Below are 24,281 nucleotides of genomic sequence, written 5' to 3' on the forward strand. Positions count from 1 at the left end.
TTATTTAGTCTAATTTTAATAAAAATAACATAATTTAATTGATTATATATATTAAATTTTAATTATTAAAAAATATCTTTAAAAAATAAAATTTAAACTTCCAACACTAATTTTCGACAATTATTTAAGCGACGAGTGAGTTTATATCAGCTAAATTTTAATATCAACCTTTAATTTCCCAGGTCGTTAGTGAGCAACAATTATAAATATATATATATAAATAAAACGATCAACTCCATTACTAATTATTGCTTATTAATCAGAAAGCAGAGAGATGAGTATCCAATATACTGCATGTTCATTCCCTATTCCCTAATAATATATTCCTGACAAGTCCTTGTTGAGCGCTATTGCTATGATGAGTCATGAGATGACACATTCAAAGCTTTATTATCAGAAACTGCATGCCATGGACATAAAAGAGCATCCAACTTCTTCGACCAGGCATCTCATGCCCGTCACCTTTAAGGTCAATTCCGCTGCATCTCACCTTTAATTATGCCACCTATATTATGTATTTATAGGTTGACATTCTATCTTTAAGTTGCATGCATGCCCATAAAATAATGTTACCTGCGATTTTTGAATAATAAACTATCAAAGAATCTGTTAGCTAGAACTTTCTTGATGTAGCTAGAATTAAGCTTATGAGCAAGAAAGTTTGGTAGCTGCCTGATTGTCATACATGACGACTTTCAAAGAATAAATTATTAATTCGCATTTGCTTCAGGAAGCTTCCAGGGCCTCCACAACACACTAGAATTCGTTTTGTGAATATCCTATAAAATCTATTTATCATTATATAAAGAAATAATAATTAATTATCAGAAATTATTTTAGATATGAAAAAATAACAGTATTTTGTTTAGGAAGTTATTTAGATAAAAACATTTAAAATGTCTTTTTTTAAGGATGTTTTTCAGTAATTAAAATTTAACATATATAATCAATTAAATTATGTTATTTTTGTTAAAATTAGGCTAGACAAATTAATTTAACCGAAAAAATGGTGAATCAAATCTTAAACTGGTCTAAATTAATATTATTTTTTATAAAAAATAACTACAATACTCTTATTATAAAAGATGATTAAAATACTCTTATTATATATATATATATATATATATATATATATATATATATATATATATATATATATATATATATATATATATATATATATATAAATTCTAAATTCTAATCCAGCAGTAGAAAAATAAAAGGCTAAAATTTAAGATTCTCAAAATTAATATATATAATAGAAGTATTTTAGTTATTTTCTATAATAGAATATTTTAGTCATTTTCTATAAAAAAATAATATTAATTTAGACTAATTCAAATTTATTTCACCATTTTTCGGTCAAATCAATTTGTCTAGTCTAATTTTGACAAAAATAATATAATTTAATCAATTATATGTGTTAAATTTTAATTATTAAAAAAATATCTTTACAAAAAAGTCTTATCTTTTTTTCTCTCTTTAGAAAAATAGACTTAGCTTGTAGTTTTTTTTTTCAAAAAAGATAAAATTTGAGTATTTGACCCACTAAACTCTTCATGTAAGTTTATTCAACAAGAAAGCGCTCAGTTTATGTGTTTTTCGAAAATAGGTTCTCAAGCTATGAATTAATTTGTTACCTCCTAAAACATCAATTAAATTTGTTACCTCCTAAAACATGAATAATTTTATATGTACACTAAAATTAATTATTTATATAAAATAATATTAAAATATATAATATATATTAAAAATATATAATAATGACTAATTTTTTGTATGTATAAAATATTTTTATCAAATAAAAATATTATTATAAGAGTTAATTTTTTTATTATTTTTTTTAAATTAACCAATAAATTATTATATATATAAAAATTTTTTCGATATTTATTTAAACAAATTAGTAAACTAATTACTAAATCTACTAACTATGTTATTTTTTTCTTTGGTATACTAACTGGTCGTTTTCAAGGTTTTTGTTTGTTGGTGGAGTTCTGAGGCTCAATAATAGCAAGAGTTCACAGCCCAAAACTCCGAGCCTACTTATTTGTTTGGCTTGTATAGAATCTTAAACCAACTTTGATCCTAGGTAAGACAAAACCAACTTTGAGCCTAAGAAGATAAGAAGGTTTGAAAAGTCACAGCCCACAACTAGAACGGGCCAGCTAATATTATTACAGGTATATTTATACAATATTTATTGTTTAATTTACCTTAAACTTTAAGTAACTCACATAATTTTTTTAATGCATTTATATTTATTCTTAATTATCAAATACAATTCTCATCGAGTCACCAAAAAAAAAAAATACAATTCTCATGGCCTTCTTCTATTATGCTATTTAATATATTCTGTCGTAAAGAATGTATTAATTTTTTTATTTCTAATCAATAAATGTTTTTTTTTTCTGTTTCTCAAATATAATAATACAAACATCAAAATATTGCTTCAAACTCAGTTTGAATTATAAAATAAAAAAATAAATCGTCTAAATTACTCAAAATGGTTCAATAGTTCCATTCTTCTCTAATTAATAAGTCAAAAATATAAATAATAAATGATTATAAATTAACACAAATATTAAAAATAATCCGTAGCAATAAGAATAACAATAACATAACTCACTAATTATTTTTTTTAAATTCAAATAAATAAGAAGAGTTTAATACAATTTTTTTTATTTATTCTTTCATTAAAAACAAAATACATCAACATATTGAAAATTAATAAAATTTGTTCCGTTTATTTATTCACAACATCACTGTTAAAATTTAAGATTTTGCATGAGAAAGAACATTGCTCTTATCTATATAAAATTTTTAAATTTTCAAATCATAAAAAAATGAAAAATAAAAGAATGAGACAAAGAGAAACAAAATAATTTTAAAAATAAAAATAAAATAAAAATAAGAAGCAAAAAGAAGAGTGGCAAAATTATACCTAATTATGTGATTGAAAAAGAGAAAAGTATGTAATTTCTAAAATTTGTGACAAGAAAAATGAGTAATTAGTTGTTTAAATGTTGTTTTTAAATTAGTTAAATAAAAAAAATATTGAAAAAGAAGAGAAGAAAAAGAAGAAGAAAAAGAAAAAAAGAAAAAATAAAAAAGAAAAAGAAAAAAAAAAGAAGATGAAAAACAATAAGAGAAAGAAGAAAAAAGAAAAAGAAGAAGAAGAGGGAGATAAAGAGTAAAAAAAAGAGAGTATTTAAGAAGAGAAAAAAATAGAAATAGAGAATAAAAATAAAAGAGTATTTAAGATGAGATTGGTATGGCAGAGAATAAATCAACTTATAATTTTTTGATATGAGAATAAAAAAAATAATTTTGGAATAATAAAAATATTTATGAAAAAAAATTAAAAAAAGTGTATCCATTTTGTTAAAGTTCGTGTCTATGAAAGTCTTTCATAAAAAAATAGACACAAAATTAAAAGAATTATTCTAAAGACATTGTGTTTAATATCTATATTTTTGCCTTTAAATATTTTTAGACATTTATTGTTTACGTCATTGTATTTTGTCTTTAAAAATAAATATAGCTCTAATTCTCTGGAATCTTGATTTTTTTCAAAAAAAAAAGTGTTATCAATTTATTATAATTAAAACGAAAAACAAAATAACTAACCAAGTAAATTATCATTTTTACTCATTAATAATGAAGATATTGACATTTTTATTTATGAAAGACAAAAATTAAAATTATACCTATGAAAGATCATAAAATTATCCAAACTTTAAAAAATTATCTAAAAATCCTAAATTATCATTGTCTCTCTCATCACCTCTCTCTCTCTCTCTCAACACCAGCATTACCACCAACACTCTTCTCCATCACCACTACTACTACAATCACTATCGACACCGACGACTCCAAACTAAAGAGCATTCAAATTCTCAAACTTGAAGAAGCTCCTCACCACTCTATTATTACGTCATTCAATATTTCTATTCAATTCAAATAAAATCAAGAAATAGGACCAATTCACAATATCCTACTATATTATACTATACAACATACAATCACCAAACTCAAAAAATCAATCAAATATGGTAATATTAACCAATTCTTTTTTCTATAAAAAAAAAACAAAGCTACAAAAAATTCAAACTAGTAATATTAGTGAAGTGTGGTAAATTGAACCTGAATTGGAAGATTTGTTGAAAATGGACAAATGACCTTGAAGGCGGTCGACACAAAAGGTGCTAGGGAGACTAATGTTGCACGAAAGGAAGAAGCGGAACTCGTTCCTAGTCATGTGAGTTGAAAGAGATTGTTTGTGATTTAGATGCTTATTTCTTTTGTTTTTTCTTAATGAAGAATTAGGGTTCTTTTCCAAAATCGCTTTAAAGGCAGCTTTTTATGGATATTGTCAAAACGGAGAAGAACGAAAAGTAAGTAAACGGAGAGAAGAATAAAGTGGCAGCAAAGAGTGGCTACCGAAGAGAGTAGAGTGGCATCAACAAGACTAGAAGGCTTAGAAGATAAAAACTGTCGTGAGAGACACGCAAGACAAGTGATGACAAGAGACACATTGACAATGCCGCCAGTGATATGGCAGCTGCGAATGAGGGGCGAAGTGGTGGTGGTAGGATTAATTGACATGAGAATAGGGTCTTGTTGTTTCTGTGGTGTAAAAGAAGAAAAATCCATGATTTTATTTTAATTGAATTGAAATATTGAACGGCGTAACAATGAAGTAGGTGAAAAACTTCTTCATCCTTGAGAATTTAAATAGAAGATGGCCTTTAACTTGGAGCCGGCGGTGTTAGTAGTAATAGAGTTGGGTGTTGGTGGTGTTATTAACAGTGATGATGATGAAGATTTAGAGAGAGAGAATAATGTGGTGACAAGGTAATTTAGGATTTTTGGGTGTAGATAATTTTACGATGGGGAGTGCTAGGGGAACAATAATTCTTTTGAACAACATGAACAATTACCAATTAAATATAAGTACACTACATTTTAATTTAATGCTACTCATTAAATTTATTCTTTTAACTCTATTAATTCATATTGTTATTAGTTACCTATACTTTTCTTTTTATGATACGAAACCAATCTTTCATATATATAATTTTATTTTTTGTCTTTTATGAATAAAAATGTCAATGCCTTCATCTTTTATAGATAAAAATAATAATTTACTCTTATTTTATTAATTATATGTTGATATAAAGATTGTTGCTATTTTTTTTCAAAAAAAATAAAAAATAAAAAAAAGCTGATGGTGTATTAAAAAAATATAATAAAATAACAAATTATTTATTAAAAAGATTAGAGCAAAGTATCTTTTTGTTCTAAAACGTTTGGGTAAGTCTCAAAATTGTCCCTAACGTTTCAATCGTCCTATTTAAGTCCCTAACGTTTTAAAACTGGCTCAATGTTGTCTTACCATCAGGAATCCGTTAACAGAATTGACGATGGGACAAAATTGAGACGATTTTGAAACGTTAGGGACTTAAATAGGACGAAAATGATACATAGAAATAAATTTTAATTTTATTATTCAATAATATCAATTTTTTACTATATATAGTATTCAATTATTTTTTAATCACATCTAAAATTACACTTAATCATATTATTTTCATTTTAAATAAATTAATTTTTTTTATAATTTTACTCTTAAAGATTCTTAAAGATTTTTAGTTATCATGAAATATTTGTAGAATGACTAGTATATAAATTTGCAGAAAAAAATATATATAATAAAATATAAATTATACATTTTGTCTCTAATATATCAAAATTCTTTAAAATTATAAAAAAATAAATTCATTTAAAATGAAAGTAATGTGATTAAATGTAATTTATTTAGATATAATTAAAAAATAATTGAATATTATGTACAGTAAAAAATTAATATTATTAAAAGATAAAATTAAATTAAAATTTATTTTTATGTATCGTTTTTGTCCCTAACATTTTCGTCCTATGTAAGTCTCAAATGTTTTAAAATCGTCTCAATTTTGTTCCGTCAATTCTGTTAACGAATCCCTAATAACAGGATAACATTGAGTCAATTTTGAAATGTTAGGGACTTAAATAGAACGATTGAAATATTATGGACAACTTTAACTTACCCTAAATGTTGGGCAAAAATAATACTTTACTCGAAAGATTAGGGCCAACACTTTTAGTTAAAAAAAATGTAGTAATTGGGCATGGTATTTTGTTTGGGTTGGGCTTATAGGAATTGGTAATTACTAATTAGTTAGCTGGAGAAGGCGTAGTGAAAATGAATGAGGCTGGAATGGAGCCACATATGGTTAGAGACGTGGCAGAAATTAGAGTAGCCATGTGTTCCTCTTGGTTCCTGCTCTAATGCTTCTTCTTCTGCTTCTGCCTTGGTTTACTCTGATTTCAAAACCCAAGCAACGAATCCAGCAAGTGCAGCCACATTCGAGGTTCAAATGAGGACATTAGTCTCTCGATTGATCCATTCCAACCCTTCCTTTTCCAGGCTCAAGTCTCTTCCTCTCTCCCTTTTCCCCTATTTGGTTCCACACCGATGCAATTCGCTAATTTATTATTTCTATGCTCACTTGTGTGCTTGTTTTTCCTTCAAGTGTAACTGCCTCGTCAAAGATCGCCAGAAGTTTCACCACCGATTCCAATCAGGTTGATGAACCCTTCAAGGTCGAAGAAGCTGAAACGGTAAACATACCTCCGCCCCCAACAGACAAGGTATTCATTCTATTCTACTACCGGCATTTATTTTCACTCTATTTTTACTTAATTTCGTGTGTGTAAGTTTAACCTAATCTGTACTCAATGCAATTCAAGTTGCTTGTGTTGGGAGGCAATGGATTTGTTGGCTCACATATTTGTAGAGAAGCCTTAGATCGCGGTTTGTCCGTTGCCAGTCTTAGCAGGTTCCAAATCCCACTTTCATTCCCACTAGAATTGTTTGTTTGGTGCAATTTCATGCCACTCACTTTGTGTTTTACTTGTTGCAGGTCTGGCAGGTCATCCTTGCATGATTCATGGGCTACCAATGTCATCTGGTATAAAGGTCTGCTGTTCACTTTCTTTATTTTCCTTGTGGACTCTGCATTTTTCACGGTGCTATTATGGCCTAATATATCTCAATTGTTTTTGTGTAAACAGGGAACCTCCTTTCGGGTGATTCGTTGAATGAAGCTCTCAATGGGGTCACTGCTGTCGTAAGTTTTCACTTATCTTGTTAAAATGCCTAGTAAATACAGATAATCATAAGTAAGAGGAAGCTCAAAGCCAACTCATCTGTTTGGTGCGAATCACCTCTGTTTTGATCAATTTTTTATAGCAGTGTGGCTCAGATATCCAATACCAACCACTCTTAGTTTCTAAACAGAGAAATATGTGCAGTTCTTTTTTTATATTCAAGTGTTTATTTGAGTCCTGGAGAAACAGTCTTGTTGTCTCTGTGTGATGTCAAGATCACGGATTCAAGTCTTGGAATTAGTTACACTGATGTAATTATCAGTTAGGATACCTATATTACACCCTTTGGATGCAGTCCTTTCTTGGACCCTACCGCATTAATGCGGGATGCTTGTGCACCGGGCTGTCCTTTCTTCTTGTAAAAGGATTTTCTATTGTAGGGTGTAGCAAACTATTAGACACAACTGAACAGTTTTAGAGGATGTGTAACTAAGTACGAATACAATCGTGAATCACAATAATGGGGTGTGAGTAGTGGGTCCTGACTTTGGATAGCAAAGGGATGGGGGAAGCGGGTATAAGTAGTACTCTTAAAAAGAAGACGAAGATGCTCATAGTTTGAAATGGAAAGGAGAAGTAAATGTTTGTGATCATGCTTTATCTTTTTCTTCTTTGGTTTTCCTCATGATTCATAGGTTCATTGTGCTAATTATGTTTCTTTTCTAAGATCTCATGTGTTGGCGGTTTTGGCTCCAACTCATACATGTACAAAATTAACGGAACTGCTAACATCAATGCAATTAGAGCAGCTGCAGATCAAGGTAATTGAAGATTCAAAACATTTGTCATTTTTGATATACTTTTATGTTCTTGCCAACCTTATTTTCTACTACTATTGCTTTGAGTAGCTGGGTCAATGCCCATGCAATGCAAATATCTTTCTCTTGAGCTTAGAATAAGAATGAATGCTACATTCCACTTAAAGAAACATAAATTGAAATGAAAATGATGTACTATTCACAATTGAACTCCAACAGAAGTATATATACATAACAGTTATTTAATCTTCAACGGATATACAGGGGTTCACTTTCATCCAATTTCCTATCAGTTACATATATTTTATGCAGAAACTGCTTTCATTATTTGTGGTTGGCTAACTATGCAGTAGTTTTATTTTCCATTTTCAGAGTCCATGTTACTTGTTGTTCTTGGATGATTTATGCGTGGTTTTGCAGGTGTTAAAAGATTTGTCTATATCTCTGCTGCTGACTTTGGCGTAGTTAATTTCTTATTGCGGGGTTATTATGAAGGAAAGGTAATATGTCCAACTCTTCATCATCAAGTATATTTTGAGGAACATATCATCCATTGAAGAAATTTGCCAGAAACTTTTTTTCCTTGTGGTAAAACTCCGCTGAATAAAATAAAACATATCATATGCTTCTCTTTAGGCAGGAGTAAACAAAATTATTTAAATGGTCATTTCCATTTTTTATTTCATGATCCTTAAAATAATATATTGTCTTATTGATGTAGAGAGCTGCTGAAACAGAGCTTCTGACCAGATTTCCTTACGGTGGTAAATTTTCTGTCTTGGCATTACTGAGTGACATTTCATTCTCATCCATCTTTATGGTCTGACTTTTCCAAAGATGTTTCCTTAGTAAAAAAAAAAAAAAAATCTCCCTTATGCCTGAGAGATTTAGAGGAAGTTTGGGAATAGTTCTCAGTGTGGGTATTTGTGTTACCTAATGGAACTTCTATGTGCATTTTCCAGGAGTGATTCTGAGGCCTGGGTTTATATATGGGACTCGAACTGTTGGGAGCATGAAGATACCCCTTGGTGCAATTGGATCTCCAATGGAGATGGTAATTTCATTTTTTTCCCTAGTATTTGTGACATTGAGATACCTCCTCCGATCATAAAGTGTGAATAACTTTTGTTCTTTAATCAATTGACATTAGATGTAAGCATCATGATATTGAAGTTTGAGTCATTGTTTACTAAATTACTAGTATGATTAAAGTTCAGATTTTTCTTGAGCATCAGTATGATTGCATTGATGCCACATTATACATTACTGTCCTTTGGTTCTGAGTGTAATGCAATTCACTTGGAGTACGCAGGTTCTCCAACATGCAAAGCCATTGAGCCAGATCCCACTTGTTGGACCTCTAATGACACCTCCGGTCAATGTTACGTCAGTTGCAAAAGTCGCGGTTAGAGCTGCAACGGACCCTGTTTTCCCTCCCGGTATCATTGATGTTTATGGAATTCAACGGTATAGTCAGCACAAATCAAAGTAGAAATTTTCTTCCACATTTTTTTTACTTCACTCGGAGCGGTTTGCTTCTACCAGATGCCATCTCTTTCACGGAATAATGTCTGAAAGGCGTGTGTATGTAACCATAGGTGTTTCTTTCCGATTTCTTTAGTTTCAGCATTCATAATCTTCTTTTTGAACAAACTCTGTTGCCTGAAGTGGGTTTGAATATACTTTATATCTTGTCAGAGAGGGAGAGATTTTGATGAACGTAAACGTGTTGTATGCTTTCAAAATTTTCAAGGTAAATAAAACAATCACTTCACACTTCATGCATAACCTTTACATTAACTTGTTTTGTTCGATACTTGAATTCAAATTCCAATACTTTTTCTACTGTCCCCAGAAGTTTCTAGTTTTCTGTTTTCGTTGGTCAATATTCTTTTGGTATTTGATATGAAGTTTCCTGTTTTATAAATTTTGACCGGATGAGCATGGATGATCAACGGGGAAAAAAAAGAAAGAAAAAAGAAAAAAAAATGAAATAGCGAGCAGAACATTCTTAGACTCTGAAAAAGAAAATTCAGATGTATAACATTAAGCTGGATCATTTCTTGAATGCCAAATGTTTGAAGGTGCCATTTTTTTATAAGATATCATGTTGATTTAAATATCTTATAGTATTCAGATTAAATGTTTGACAGAATTGTATCGCGAACTAATTAGAGCCAGCGGAAAAATTTTAGCAAAATCGTAGTACATCAACAATGGTATTAAAATGTGAAAATTCAAGAATACCAAAAAAGAAAAGTGAAAACTACGGGGCAAACTACACAAAATATATCACTATATTTAAAATAATTACATTTTATTATTCTCAGATTCTCGCAGCTACGATGTAAAATATATTATGTTCTAGTAAAAGTTCTTAGAGATGTGATCCAAATATAGTGTGTATAAACTTGCATCCTATCCTCTTTGAGAATTACTAACACATCATGCAGCTTAATTGTAGTTGCACTCTCAATTTGATCGAATGAAATGAAGGAATCCTTTCTCCTACTTTACTCACAATATGAGCAAAATGCTGAACTATTCCGAAAAAGATTACCGTAAATTTTCCTTAACATGGCCGGTATTTTAATATGTTGCACATGTTACACAATAATTGTACTGTTAAAATAGTGTACTTTCCTTCTTTCTCATCACTTTTTACTGTGCATAAATCAATTAAGGTGGGCTCTATTTTTTGTTTTTGGTTGGTTTGCATGAGAGGACCCCACAAATTGGTCAGGTAATCTTGTTTAGTCAATTCACAAAAGGAAAGCTAGCGAAATTCATCAAAGCCACTCTTTTTTAGTTTTTCATGATCTTTTCTAAAATTCATGATATTATTTTTTGTTTTTTTCGATTTTAACTGATTTTTTATCTTCAATACCATTTTCAATTTACCATTCTTGATTCTGTTTTAATTTTAAACTCACATTGCAAGAGAACCAGAATCATTCACTGATAATCCAACAATAATATCATTTTTTCTTTTAATTCTTCTCCACCATCATAGGAGTGTAATGGAAATGCTTTAAAAAGTTTCAAAGAAGTACGTCCAAGAAGAAGATAAGGATCAAATCTCGGTGGAACTAATGAAAGACCAAAACTACATGGATGCAATGCCTTCGACGTAATTGACCAAATTCACAAGAACGTTAAACTCACGGTGGCCGCTGGAGGATTAAAATTGGAAAATGAGAAAAAAGAGAACGAATCGTAATTTCCAAGAAACGAATGTGTAAGGATAAAAATTATAAAGAAAAGTATAAAGAGACAATGAGTTGAGTGAATAATGCAGTAATGCATAGTAATCTTCCTTCTCCATTTTATGATTTTTGTAAGGGTGTAACGTGTTTTTATTTTATTGGACCAATTTTAAAGTTTATTATTCACATTATTTACGGGTGATTGTCTCCCTAACAAAATCGAATTTATAAATATTATTTCAGAAAGGAAAGGTTACCGGTATCCCTCTATACCAAATCATTGGTCAAAGTTCACTCACTGTTTTTGATAGCAAAGGCATGTGAGTGTGACCTCCCGAATAAAATTCGTGTGAGGGTTGATGATTATAATCTCGTTTTTTTTTTTCACTTTTTACTTTACGAATTGTTAATTTCACTGTACTGTGACAATCCACAAAGTAAAATTTCATCCATTATTTTTTACATAATCCCAGTCCAGTCATGAAGTTAAACTTGGTGAATTGAATTTGACTTGAATGATTGAAGACCTAGTATTGTATACCTCCAATGATGACTATTATTGAATGAATATCCCCACAAGAATATTGGTCACACTATAGAAATTTGAAAGTTCATTTGACTTTCACATACCCCAATTTCCTAGCAGATCCTAGGAAAGCAAGGCACAAGAATGATTCCAACTGCACACCATGCTCCATCCGCACGTGTGCCTACGTGTCAGGGTCACTTATCAGTAGCGAAGCTGATATGAAAATTCATACGAACGTTGCATGATAACTTCAAAGTGGAAAAACACACGACTTATGAAACACGCGCACATACTATTACTAACAAACTGAATATATATATATAGTCAAAACAAGAACGTATAGACTCAGCAATGATCACATCATCATGTTTTGTGGGGTCAAAATAAAAGTAAACGGCGGCACGCCATTTCTTCAAATAGGATCCATTCTTCATCATAGGCTTCTATTTCCATCCGTATTGTTTCCTCCTTCTTCTTCTTTAGATCATTAACGAAACAATGAATGAGACATTGAATGTAGCGGCACAAATGGGAGACATAGACTTGCTCTACAAGCTTCTTCAGGTGGATCCATATCTCTTGGACCGCATTGCTTCCGTACCATTCATCAATACACCTCTGCATTTTGCAGCCTCCGCGGGTCAAACCAGTTTTGCCACTGAGATCATGAGACTGAAGCCTATCTTTGCATGGAAGCTGAACCTGTATGGGTTTAGCCCCGTGCACCTTGCATTACAGAACGGAAACTACAGAACGTTGTGCAGATTTATAGACATCAACAAAGACCTTGTCCGGGTCAAGGGAAGAGAGGGACTCACACCTTTGCATTTAGCGACTAAGATTGGGCAAACCGATCTTGTAGCGAGATTCTTGTCGGCTTGCTCAAGTTCCATTGAAGATGTGAATGTGGGGAGTGAGACTGCTTTGCATATTGCGGTTATGTATAAGCAGCTTGAGGCTCTTGAGGTTCTGGTCGGTTGGGTTCGTAGGAGTTGCCACAAGTGTGCTCACGCAACAGAGAAACGGGTACTCAATTGGGTGGACGATAAAGGCAACACCGTTCTCCACCTTGCACTTCTCAAAGCCTTACCACCACAGGTAGGTAGAATTTTTCCACAACAATTTTTCATCACCTAAAAAAAGGTTGGTTGTTCACAGAACATTTCTCTTGTTTGATTAAAATATTAGCTAAATTTTTTATTTTTTTTTAGAAAATGATTAAATTTTATTATTTTTTATTAATAATTAATCAATAATATTTAAAATATGAGTTAAAAATATTAATTATACTACATATATATTAAAATTAGTCATCAAAATTATTAGTATAAAATATATGTTAATAAATAAATAATATTTTTATAAAAATATATTATTAAATTACTATACTAATAAATTGGGATGGAAACTAAAATTGTTAACCAAAAATAATAAATTCTATTAGTCATTAAATTTGTTTATTATTATATATTTTTAAATAAATATATGTGTTATTTAATTAATTTATAATATATATTTTATATTTTAATATATATTTTATGTTAATATTTAATTTTAGTATATATTTAATATTATCTTAAAATATTATTTAATAATTTTTAACTATTAATTTAATATAAATATAACTGCACGAGAATGCTAACTTTAATAATATTTTTTTCAGACGGTTAGATTGTTGATAGACAGCAACATTGACTTAAACATCAAGAATTTAGAGGGCTCAACAGCTTTAGACATTGTGGAGAACAATCAAAGGCAACAAGTTAACACTTCAGATATCACTCAGATCAGGAACATGTTAGTTAGAGCAGGAGCTTTACGCGCCACCTCACTCGCCGTCACACCCCTGGAAGAAGACCTAAGATCAAGAATCACTTTCCACGAGAGAGTAGCAATCTACATCACGCGCCTCAGAAGGCGAATCTCAAACGACACGCGCAACGCGCTCTTAGTAGTGGCGATACTCTTCGCAACAAGCACCTACGAAGCCGCAATTAACCCCCCCGGCGGGGTGTACCAGGCGGAGGCCAAATCTCCACCATCTCCGCCACCACCTTCGAGCAAGTTCAGCATCCACTTCAGGCTTAACCATCATCATAATAACAATGTTGGTGCTGGGAAAGCGGTGATGAGGGTTCAAGATTTCATTTGGTTCTGGTCATTTAACACGTGCGCTTTTTATCTATCGATTTTGATGATATGTTTGTTAATGCCGAGAGGGCGTGTTAGTGTTATAGTGGCTTCTCCGCTGTTTCTATTCTGTGGTTGCTATGTGTTATCCATGCTCGTTATATCGCCAAGCTGTAAATTGGGCATAGCAGCTGTGGCTCTACCATGCATTCTTTTGGTTTTGAACTTTTGGGGAGGTTCGGTATACATTCGATTAGCAAAAAAGCTCAGAAGATATCGTTCTAAACAGGAAGATGGATCTAGATTCTCAGGAGGAAACAAATGGTGATCACATCTATTAACAAAGAAAAAAAACCGTATATATGTATTTTATTTTTTCTTTAATTAACCTCTTTTTTTAAACCATTTTTGTGATTGTAACATAACAGAGATATCCGTTATAAATTGACTCAGTTTATTGTGGTTTTGCTAATTAACATTTTTACTTACTAACCATACATAAAAAATAAACAAAATCTATTTTTTCATTATTAAAATTAACCAATATATATTTATGTATATCAACTGTATTACGTATATATTAAAATTTATCGTTAAATTTAATTATTAGTATACAATATATATTGAAAATAAGTTAAAAAATATATATATTTTATATAAATATATGATAATTAATTTTAATGTAAATATAATATTTTTATAAATAAATATATTTATAATTTAGTTTTTTTATATTTTATATTTTAATATATAAATAAATAGTTGAAAACTAAATTATTAATTTTATAATATATCACTAAAAGCTAAAAAAGAAAGATTCAAAGACAGTGATAGAATAGTAGTATACATATTATATATTCTGCTAAGAGTTAAAATTGAATTACGTGGAATATTAGAGGATATGTACGCAAGAGTTCGGATTTTCGAAAATTAAATATAATTAAAAAATTATTTATTATAGATAAATTTACAGATAAATTTAATTTTTATTATAGACAAATTTTTTGGTACCGATAAATTTTGGAATAGTATCAATAATAATAATAATAATAATAATAATAATAATAATAATAATAATAATAATAATTTTAGTTTCTTACTTCATAAACTCATATAATCTTTTTCTTTAGAATTCTATATTATTTAAAGTTGTGATCACAATTTAGTACACACAATCATAACATTAGAAATCTCTTTGAGGGTTCGGACATCAAACATTTAGACAATATTTAAAAGAATTTATTCACGTGAAAATGAAAATAGCTAAGATTTAGATAAATATTTTACTAAACTATTTAATAAAAAATATAATATGATCAAACAATGTAATTTTCAGCAGAAAAAAGAAACGATGATGATGATGCAGCATTGGAAATGACTAAGAGTCTAAGACTAGAAATAGTTACTGAGATTTTAGTAAACTAATTCTGGATAGATTAGTTGAACCCTAGATTTAAACTTTGGTTAAGTTAGAAATTAGAATTGTTTAGTGGGTTTATATTTTTTTATATAGTCTCTATTTAAAATTATTATCTTATTAGAAACTTTTTAGTTCTCACTCATCATAGATTTTTTGTTTTTCAGATGTAGGACGTAACACATCTCGTTGAGAGTGCAAGATTCTATTTGGTGAAGCGAAGAAGACTCTTTTAAACTTTATTTTGATTTATTTAAATCTTTTTCCGCATTTGAGATCTTCATTGTATATTTTCTCTTAGAGATTTTTCTTTGGAAAAACAGGATTTCTATTTTGTATATTTTTTCAGTTTTGTAATATTTTCGTCGGCTTTTTCTTCGTGGATCAAAACTAATGACTTTTATGTATCTTATTCCGAAACTTATGTGTGTATATATATATATATATATATATATATATATATATATATATATATATATGTTTGCTCCTGTATATGAGGTTTCTTACATTATTATTTTGTGTGTAAATGTCGGTGCTCGATTTTGTTTATCTTTCCTTCACATACTCCTAGCTATATTATTATTCTTCAAGTAATATGTATGCATCTTCTTTTTATGTGTCGTGATACCTCACTACCTTTAATTTATCACTATAGCGTAAGACTCTGTGTGGTAGGGTGTAACACAATAACGAACCTTCTAACCAACTTGAACTTGCCTCTCCCTCCGACCATAGCCAGTTCCCTATGCGGCTTCATCAATGGATTCCTAAAAAATACACTGATCCATCTTCTTCAGAACTCTCCATCTTTGAACGCATAATCCACACACATAAGGGTTAGATCCTCACCTTAGCTTGAAGACATGTATAGACCACGCGTGTTACCTATGACGATTGAGTTTTCATCGGGCCCTTCCCTCAATGGATCATCAATTGCATAAATATGATCGAATGGAGTGGCAAATTTGCCTCCGTGGCTGTGCTGAGTTGCGCAACCTCAACGATCGTGGGGTTTTTTCGCTAAGGATGTTAAAGAGGTAGAAATGGAGATTGGTCATTTTTTCCGTGTTTGAAACCATGCTTGTTCCCAAAGTGATATTTTGAATGAACTTGAAGGCCCATGCAGCATAATGATAATGCCAAACTAAGAGGGTTATTTTCTTCTCCATTCTTTTTTATACAAAGTTGAATTGTGTAGGTGATTTTATAGACATAGTAGTAGTCATTCACTACTATACATTTGGTTTGAATATCTGTTCTTGTTTTTGGTTTGCACCAGGAAAATCTACCATGCTGAAAATTCAATGACTAATTTTTTGGGTTCTGCAGAAGCACAAAGTGGACAAATGATAGTCGAAAATTTGATGGACTAAATTAGCAAGTGTATCAAATCATTTCAAGTAATACCACTGTGAGTAAATATCGTTTTCACGAAAATTAAAGGATTGAGCAAGTAACTTTTAATCGAATCTCTAATTAGATCAACGAACCTTTGTAGTGGATGAGGTCTTGAAATAATAACAATAATGTATAGTATGAATGGATGCTTATAAATTATTAGAGAAATAAATAATAAATGGAGATATTAAGGCTTCGGAGAAGTTTTGTTTCCTATTTTCAAAATAGGAAACGTTCATGTTTATTTACCTTGATTCATGCAAGATAATTTCACGACAAATCATATATAATAAAACTCCAATCTCTTGGCCATTAAATTTCTCTTTATCTTATTTAATCGTCAATTCTTTTGTCAATTAACTAAGAAAAATACACTACAAGAAAAATGCTGATTACCGTGGGATTTATCGTCGGATTAATCAAATAAATTCACCGTTAAGTACATTACTGCGAATTTACCATCGTCCTATAGTTGACGGTATAAATGGCCGAAAACCCCTTACCGGTAGATTTTTTTAGTCCGACGCTAACTACCGGCAAATTTTCCGTCGGTGTTTTCAATGGATTGTCGAGCCTGGGTTAAAGATTACCATCAGATTAATCCGCCGGTAACTTTGGCGCCATTTCACTTCAAATGGTGCCAAAACTTACCGTCAGATTAATCTGACGGTACATTCGCCGGTAGATTTTTTTCTTTTTTATTTTGGCACGCTTTAACCATAAGTAACAGTCAAATCAAATTAAAACTCTTGTAAACGAAATTGTTATAAAAAATTTAAAATTAGCAAAAATCAATAAATTATTTTATTAAAAATAAATGGTATGTATACAATAAAATGTCACAGAAGTAGAGTAATATACCCTAAACAATAATAAGTACAGGTCCGGATAATCATTGTCGTCGGCAGCGGTGGTGGCGTCGTGGTCTCTCTGCTGAGGCGGCGGAGTAAGTGCTGCCGTTGGTGTCCCATTAGTAGCGTCGTCGCTGGATGCAGCAGCACCGCTGCCTCCACCGCAATCTATTAGCTGTACTCCTCCATTTGCTATCGCAGCCGCTTGATCTGCTCTAGCTTCTCTCTCAGGTTTGAGCTGGCAGCATCGCATGCATGAATCTCTTGATACCTCTGCTCAGACTGCTCCTGCTGCTGGTAAAGCTCCCGTGTTAGCTTCTGCACCTCCTCCCTCAGGTCGATAACTTCTTGGGGATTAGCAGGGTTGATGGCAGAGACAGAGGAACCCACCAACGTGGAGGAGCGGAAGCCACTAGCGAAGAACGAACCAAACCCAAAGCGGCAATTCTTGGGTGTTTATAGGCAGTCTCGCGCCAAATCCTGTCAGGATCCACGACTGAGCTCTCGGAATGGACTTCGGCTCCACCAGGCAGCTAAGATTGCTGGGTCACGGCCTCCAATCTCTGTTGATACTCTCCTGTGTCACACACGTTAGTTATGATTAAGATAATAGTTAAATAATTGACTTTAAACCAAATCAAGCTGAAATTTAAAATTAATTTAAACTCACATAATTGGCCGCCAACCGCTCGTAAGCAAATCTCTCCTTATTTGCCTTTAAAATTTAGGTATACTTGAAGGTCCCTACTAGTGTCACCTCACGATCCAATGATTTAGATTACAAATTAATATATCAACTAAATAGTAAAATAAATGAACAAATTAAACAATAATGGAAATATATATATGAAGCTGGAAATCTCTATTCTAATTTTGTAAACATAATTTTAATTGTTTCGATTTAAATGAAAATCTTATAAAATTTTTGACAAACTCTCCCTTGAAATTCAGATTTAGCCACCATTGAAGGGTTCCATCTAAACCAAATTAACATCATTATTTTTACAGTCAAGCATTTTTTAAACAATTTCAGCAGTAGAAATCAGCAAACAATTAAATAATCCAATATTTTCCAGCAATATCAGAGCCTAATCTAACCTATCTTAATTAACCTATCCTAACCACCTAACTCCACTAAAACTGAAAATTAGTTACCGTAAAATCTACTAACTAAATTGGGTAACATGATAATGATAAAGGACATTAAACACCATAAACTCTACTAACTAATTCAAGTAACTACTAAATTGGGGTTCGGTGCAAACCTATTATAGATCAAACCGTACAATAACAATCACATAAGATAAACAAACTTAACATAAACAAACTAAAGATAGATAAACAAATTTAATATTATAAAACTGAACTCACGATGCCATCGGGCCAAATCCTCAGCCGGATGACGGGCGATAGTGGAGGGACTTCCTACTCAGGGGCATTGGAGGTTCACCCACTACAGGCTATGTCGGCGGGATCGCTGCATCTGCAGGGGCGTAGCAGAAGGAGGCACCCGGTTCGAGTTGGGGACCATGATAAATTGTTAGTCTGATGGACCTGACGATCGGACTTTCTATCGGTAAAGAATTTCACAAATATAATCGCGTTGTAAGTATAGTTCTAAACTAACAGAGAATCTTTTCGTACAAAAGTTTGGTTGTCACAAGTAACAAACCCAGTAAAATTTATAAATCGAAGTATTCAAACCTCGGGTCGTCTTCTCAAGAAATTGTAGGGAAGTATGATTTATTATTGGTTATAGAAAACAATATTTTTGGATTTTTGAAAGGTTGAACAAGGAAAATAGATTGCAGGGAATTAAATCAATAGCAAAGAAAACTCTTGGCAAGGTATGAAAACTGGAAATCCTATCCTAGTTATCCTTATCAATGATGATGATAATTATATTTTTGCTCCCACTTAGTCAACCTCTAACTATGAAGGTAAGTCAAGTGGATAAATCAATTTAACACCTAAAGTCCTAGTCAACTCCTAAGGAAAGACTAGAGTTATAGGAATCTAAATCAATCAGCAAAGATAACAATTATCAATCACGATGAGTTTGACAACTCAAGAGTCACCAATTAATCAACCAGAACCAAGAATAAGGAAAGCTAAATAAAAATCGTATATCTGAAATACCTCAAATTGTATTAATAAAAGAAATCAAATCTAACATTGAAAAGTTCATAAGTTAAATTGAGAAAATAAATAAAAGGAACATTAAACCTGGAAATTGAGAAGAAGAAATCCTAAATCCTTTAAGAGGAATCCTAATCCTAAGAGAGAGGAGATAGCCTCTCTCTCTCTAAAACTACATCTAACAACTAAAATTGTTAATTATGAATGAATGATGATGAATTCTGGGCCAAAAAATGGGTCAAAAAACAGCCCAGAAATCGCTAATTGCGAATTCTGTCACGCTGATTTTCGTTACTGCGACGTGTCCGCGTGGAGCACATGTTCGCGTCGCTTAGCTGTACAGGCACTATAGCAAACTATATATCATTTCGAAGCCCCGGACGTTAGCTTTCCAACGCAACTAGAACCACCTCATTTGGATCTCTGTAGCTCAATTTATGATCGATTTATTGCGAGAGGGTCAGGCTGACATACAGCTTTGCAGTTCCTTCAATTTCTTGTATTCCTTCCACTTTTGCATGCTTCCTTTCCGTTCTCCAAGCCATTCCTGCCCTGTAATCTCTGAAATCACTTAACACACATATCAAGGTATCAAATGGTAATAAGAGAGGATTAATAATTAGCAAATCTAAGGCCAAAGAAGCATGTTTTCAATCAAAGTACAAAATTAGGAATGAAAATATAAAACATGCAATTAGTATGAATAAGTGTGCAAAGACTTGATAAAAACCACCCAATTGAGCACAAGATAGACCCTAAAATAGTGGTTTATCAACCTCCCCACACTTAAACATTAGCATGTCCTCATGCTAAGTTCAAGAGAAGCTATAAGAGAGTGAAGAGGAATGGTAGAATGTATGAAATGCAACCTATGAATGCAACTAAATGCAGAATACTTTTTTTCTACTTGGTTAAAAGTAAACAAATCCTTCAAGAACAAATATGAACTGAATTTCACTAATTTAAATCATAAAATAAAGTACAGGTAAACTTGCAGAAGAAAATAGCTCATGAAAGCCGGGAACAAAGAATCGAGCATCGAACCCTCACTGGAAGTGTATACACTCTAATCGCTCAGGTGTTTGAGGTTCGATTCTCTCAATTCTCTACTAATCTTGATTTCTAAGGCTTGCTCTTCATCTAACAATCAACAAAAATTTAATGCACCAATACACAAATCAAGAGGTATTTTAAGGATTGTAATGGGGTTAGGATCAAGGTAGGATTGTATTTGGCCAAGTGGACTAAACTCCGAATCCTTAATTAACTTAAACTTTTCCCACCTAACTTAAGACAATCCATGTAATCACAATACAAAACCTAACTACCCATTAACCATGTTTTCCACATATTCATGCATCCTGATTCGAGTATAGTACATATGCATTGCTTTCACCATTTACTTTGGGGCATTTTGTCCCCTTTTTATTGTTTGCTCTTTTTCTTTTCTTTTTCTCTTTTTTTTTCTTTATTTATCTTTTTCTTTTCTTAATCTATTTTTTTCTTTCCTTTTTCAATGCATATGATTAAGGTATTAAATGCATAAACATGTTCTCAATATTTTTCACATTTTCACAGAAAGTCTAACATACTCAATTCCCAAACCAAACGTTTCCAAACTCACTTTCTCCACACTTAATTCATGAGCACTTTCACTAGTCTAAGCTAATCAAAGATTCAAATTAAGGACATTATTATTTTTCGCTTAGAGTTAGTGATGAGCTAAATTAAAGAACAAAGGGGTATAATAGGCTCAACATTGGTTTGCAAAGGGTAATGAAAGGTAAGGCCATATGGGTATGTAGGCTCAGTGAAACAAAGGCCTCAATCATATAAGTGCATGCATACATCAAATAATGGACATACAAAATTAAGCAAGACAAAGATAACAATTTTAGAGAGAAAAACACACACTAAAAATAAAATATTGGTTGATAAAATGCAAACAATCAAATAGGCTCAAAATCTCACTGGTTTTGTGTGTTCGAGCTCTAAAACCATGTTCCAAAATAAAATTTCTTCAAACAAGTTTTTCAAAAAGTTTAATTCAAATTAGTGAAATGCTATAAAAAGTTTCTTGAAAAAGAAAATATTACTTCAACCAAGTAGTAGTTAAATGCACAAAATCAAACAAATATGCAAACAAACATGCAAATGCAATAATTAACAAGGAAAATAAAGCATTGGTGTTGAAATAGGAAATGGCTAACCCATGGAAGTCGGTATCGACCTCTCCACACTTAAAGATTGTACCGTCCTCGGTGCATGCTTGGATGTGCAAGTGGACGGGTTACTCCAACTGACGCTTTTCTCTCCAAAGAATGTGCAGATGGACTTGTCTGTTGCCCCATGTAAGAGTTTTCTGTTTCCCTTTCTCGGTGGCCATCCTGAAAGAAAAGGAAAAGAAGAAAAGTAACCCAAAAACAAGGATAGGAAACAAATAAAATATGGGTGGATTAAAGCCAAAAAATGAGGGTCTTAATTACATGATAGCTACAACATGCAAGTGAGAAAATAGTAGGGGCACATGGCATATCAACAGTGCAAAAGTTGCAACAAAGGGGGAGAGAGTGTGGGTAATGCAAGATAGTATAAGTTCATGTCAATGCAAAAGGAATACTAGGATCATAAAAAAGATTGGCATCGACAGATAATTAATATCATCCAACAGTGTAATACAAGTCACTAAGTACCAAAATAGTACCAGAAAAGATACAACAGTGGAATAAGAACATTTAACACCAATGGTAAAATAACAACTTAGAGAAGAAAATAAGAATATGCACAAAATTAAAATGCAATGAATGAAAGTATGCAAATAAATTAAGTAAAATAGAATGGAAGTCAAGAAGGATGAGAAGTTAAAGAGAGGAAGAAGAAGTAAGGAAGAAAGGAGGAGGAAAGAAGAGAAAATAGAAGAAATTAGGATTAGAAAAGAAAAGATAAAATAAGTGGCGCTGATCTGGATAAGATGTGCGGCGCAGCTGACGCGGACCGTGGGTCACGCGTTCGTGTGATTGGCAATATTTTCAAGTGACGCGGACACGTGGGTCACGCGTTCGTATGACTTGATTTATGCTAGTGGCGCGAGAGCAGCCTCGTGTTCGTGCAACTCTCTGTCTCCAACACATATTGCCAAAATTCAGGGTGACGCATGCGCGTAGGTGACGCGCATGCGTGGATGCCCTTACTTCCAAATTGACGTGGACGTGTGAGGTACGCGTTCGCGCGATGGGGCTTTGTGCTTCTAGCACCATTCCATCCCCACTCCATCCTAACTTTCTGCCACGCACCCATTTACGTCGATTTCACGGGGCACGCGTGGAGGGCTGGATTTGCAAATGACGCGGACGCGTCAGGGACGCATTCGCGTGTGCGTGTTTGTGCCTGGGGCACGCCTCCAGCCACATTTTCGTGTGACTTTCTGTTCAATTCTCTTTTCTTCAAAACGCACCTATGAGGCGGACGCGTCAGCGACGCTGGCGCGTCGCGTGCTTCCTTTTTTTGTGTAGTATGCAGAATGCAATGCTGATATGGATGTTATGAATAATTCCAGGTTCAATAAAATAGAATAAAATAAAATAAAACTTAAAAACAAACAAAACGAAATAAAAATTGAAATTGAAAAAGGAATGATCATACCATGGTGGGTTGTCTCCCACCTAGCACTTTTAGTTAAAGTCCTTAAGTTGGACATTTGGTGAGCTCCCTGCTATGGTGGCTTGTGCTTGAATTCATCCAAAAATCTCCACCAATGTTTGGGATTCCAGTAGCCTCCGGGATCCCAAACTAGGCGCAGAAAGCCTTCAAGCAAGTTAAAGCAAGTGACAAGGACCCAAGAGTATTGATTGCTAGACTGAATTCCGGGGTCCCAAATCTTGCTTTTGCACCCGTCTTCTTGTTGAGCAATATTGTTCCATCTGGGTGGCAAGCAGTCTGAATTCTCACTGAAGCGGCCAAACAACATCCTAGACCCATTCAATTGAGCTCTACACCAACCTTTGTGTTTAAACCTTGAGCACACAACCATGTTGAACCTTGCTTGACAACTCCAAACACTAACCATCTTCCTCTTACTCTTAATGCCACAAAGAGCTCTAAGTTGACCATCCGTCTGCAGTAGCCCATATTCAAGTGGGAAAGTAAAGGATAAGGATAGAAATTTTACCCACTTGAACGTTGTGTTGGACGGTAATGGCGTTGGGAGAGGTGTTTCTAATGAATTTTCATGCTCCACTCCCTTGTGCTCTTCTCTGACAACTTTCACCTCTTTGCAAGCTTCTTCAATTTCAACCTCTTCCTCTTAGTAGCTTTCTTCCGATTCCATTTCTTCTTCATTATTCACCAAAAGCATGGGATGTTGTGCTTCTTCTTCTTTAATCTCCATGTCAAGTCCAATGGGAGAGGATTCAAATGTAGATAAGAATTCATTAACGATTGAATTCATCTCTTGATCATCCCCTTCAAAGTCTTCAACCATGATATGCCTTGGAGGTTGTACACCCTCCTCAACAACAAATTCAAACGTTTTTGAAGGAGGCTCTATGACTTGAGTTTCCCATGGAGGTTCAGCATCTCCTAAGTCTTCAACCACTTCCTCTTTAACTATTGCGGCTTTGTTCAGTTGTTTTAGTATAAAAT

General features: G+C 32.5%; 2 protein-coding genes across 2 annotated transcripts; both read left to right on the forward strand.

Moving 5' to 3' along the window:
* The first annotated feature begins 6,238 nt into the window (after window positions 1–6,238).
* Window positions 6,239–9,749, forward strand: LOC130954109 (uncharacterized protein At1g32220, chloroplastic). Its single transcript, XM_057880848.1, has 10 exons — window positions 6,239–6,475; window positions 6,576–6,693; window positions 6,793–6,881; window positions 6,966–7,021; window positions 7,117–7,172; window positions 7,880–7,973; window positions 8,391–8,470; window positions 8,692–8,734; window positions 8,933–9,024; window positions 9,283–9,749. The coding sequence occupies exons 1-10, from the start codon at window positions 6,420–6,422 to the stop codon at window positions 9,460–9,462; spliced, it is 864 nt and encodes a 287-aa protein (XP_057736831.1). The 5' UTR covers window positions 6,239–6,419; the 3' UTR covers window positions 9,463–9,749.
* Window positions 9,750–12,069: 2,320 nt separating this feature from the next.
* On the forward strand, window positions 12,070–14,307 carry LOC130954884 (ankyrin repeat-containing protein BDA1-like). The gene is made up of 2 exons (XM_057881659.1): window positions 12,070–12,803; window positions 13,369–14,307. The coding sequence occupies exons 1-2, from the start codon at window positions 12,204–12,206 to the stop codon at window positions 14,161–14,163; spliced, it is 1,395 nt and encodes a 464-aa protein (XP_057737642.1). The 5' UTR covers window positions 12,070–12,203; the 3' UTR covers window positions 14,164–14,307.
* The last annotated feature ends 9,974 nt before the right edge of the window (window positions 14,308–24,281 follow it).

This window comes from Arachis stenosperma, chromosome 10 (assembly GCF_014773155.1).
Source record: "Arachis stenosperma cultivar V10309 chromosome 10, arast.V10309.gnm1.PFL2, whole genome shotgun sequence".
Classification (NCBI taxonomy): domain Eukaryota; kingdom Viridiplantae; phylum Streptophyta; class Magnoliopsida; order Fabales; family Fabaceae; genus Arachis; species Arachis stenosperma.

Coding starts and splice junctions, on each gene's coding strand:
- LOC130954109 (XM_057880848.1), top strand. CDS start 6,420: ATGAGGACATTAGTCTCTCGATTGATCCATTCCAACCCTTCCTTTTCC. Junction 6,476..6,575: donor CCTTCCTTTTCCAGGCTCAA/GTCTCTTCCTCT, acceptor TTTTCCTTCAAG/TGTAACTGCCTCGTCAAAGA. Junction 7,173..7,879: donor TCAATGGGGTCACTGCTGTC/GTAAGTTTTCAC, acceptor TTCTTTTCTAAG/ATCTCATGTGTTGGCGGTTT.
- LOC130954884 (XM_057881659.1), top strand. CDS start 12,204: ATGAATGAGACATTGAATGTAGCGGCACAAATGGGAGACATAGACTTG. Junction 12,804..13,368: donor TCAAAGCCTTACCACCACAG/GTAGGTAGAATT, acceptor TATTTTTTTCAG/ACGGTTAGATTGTTGATAGA.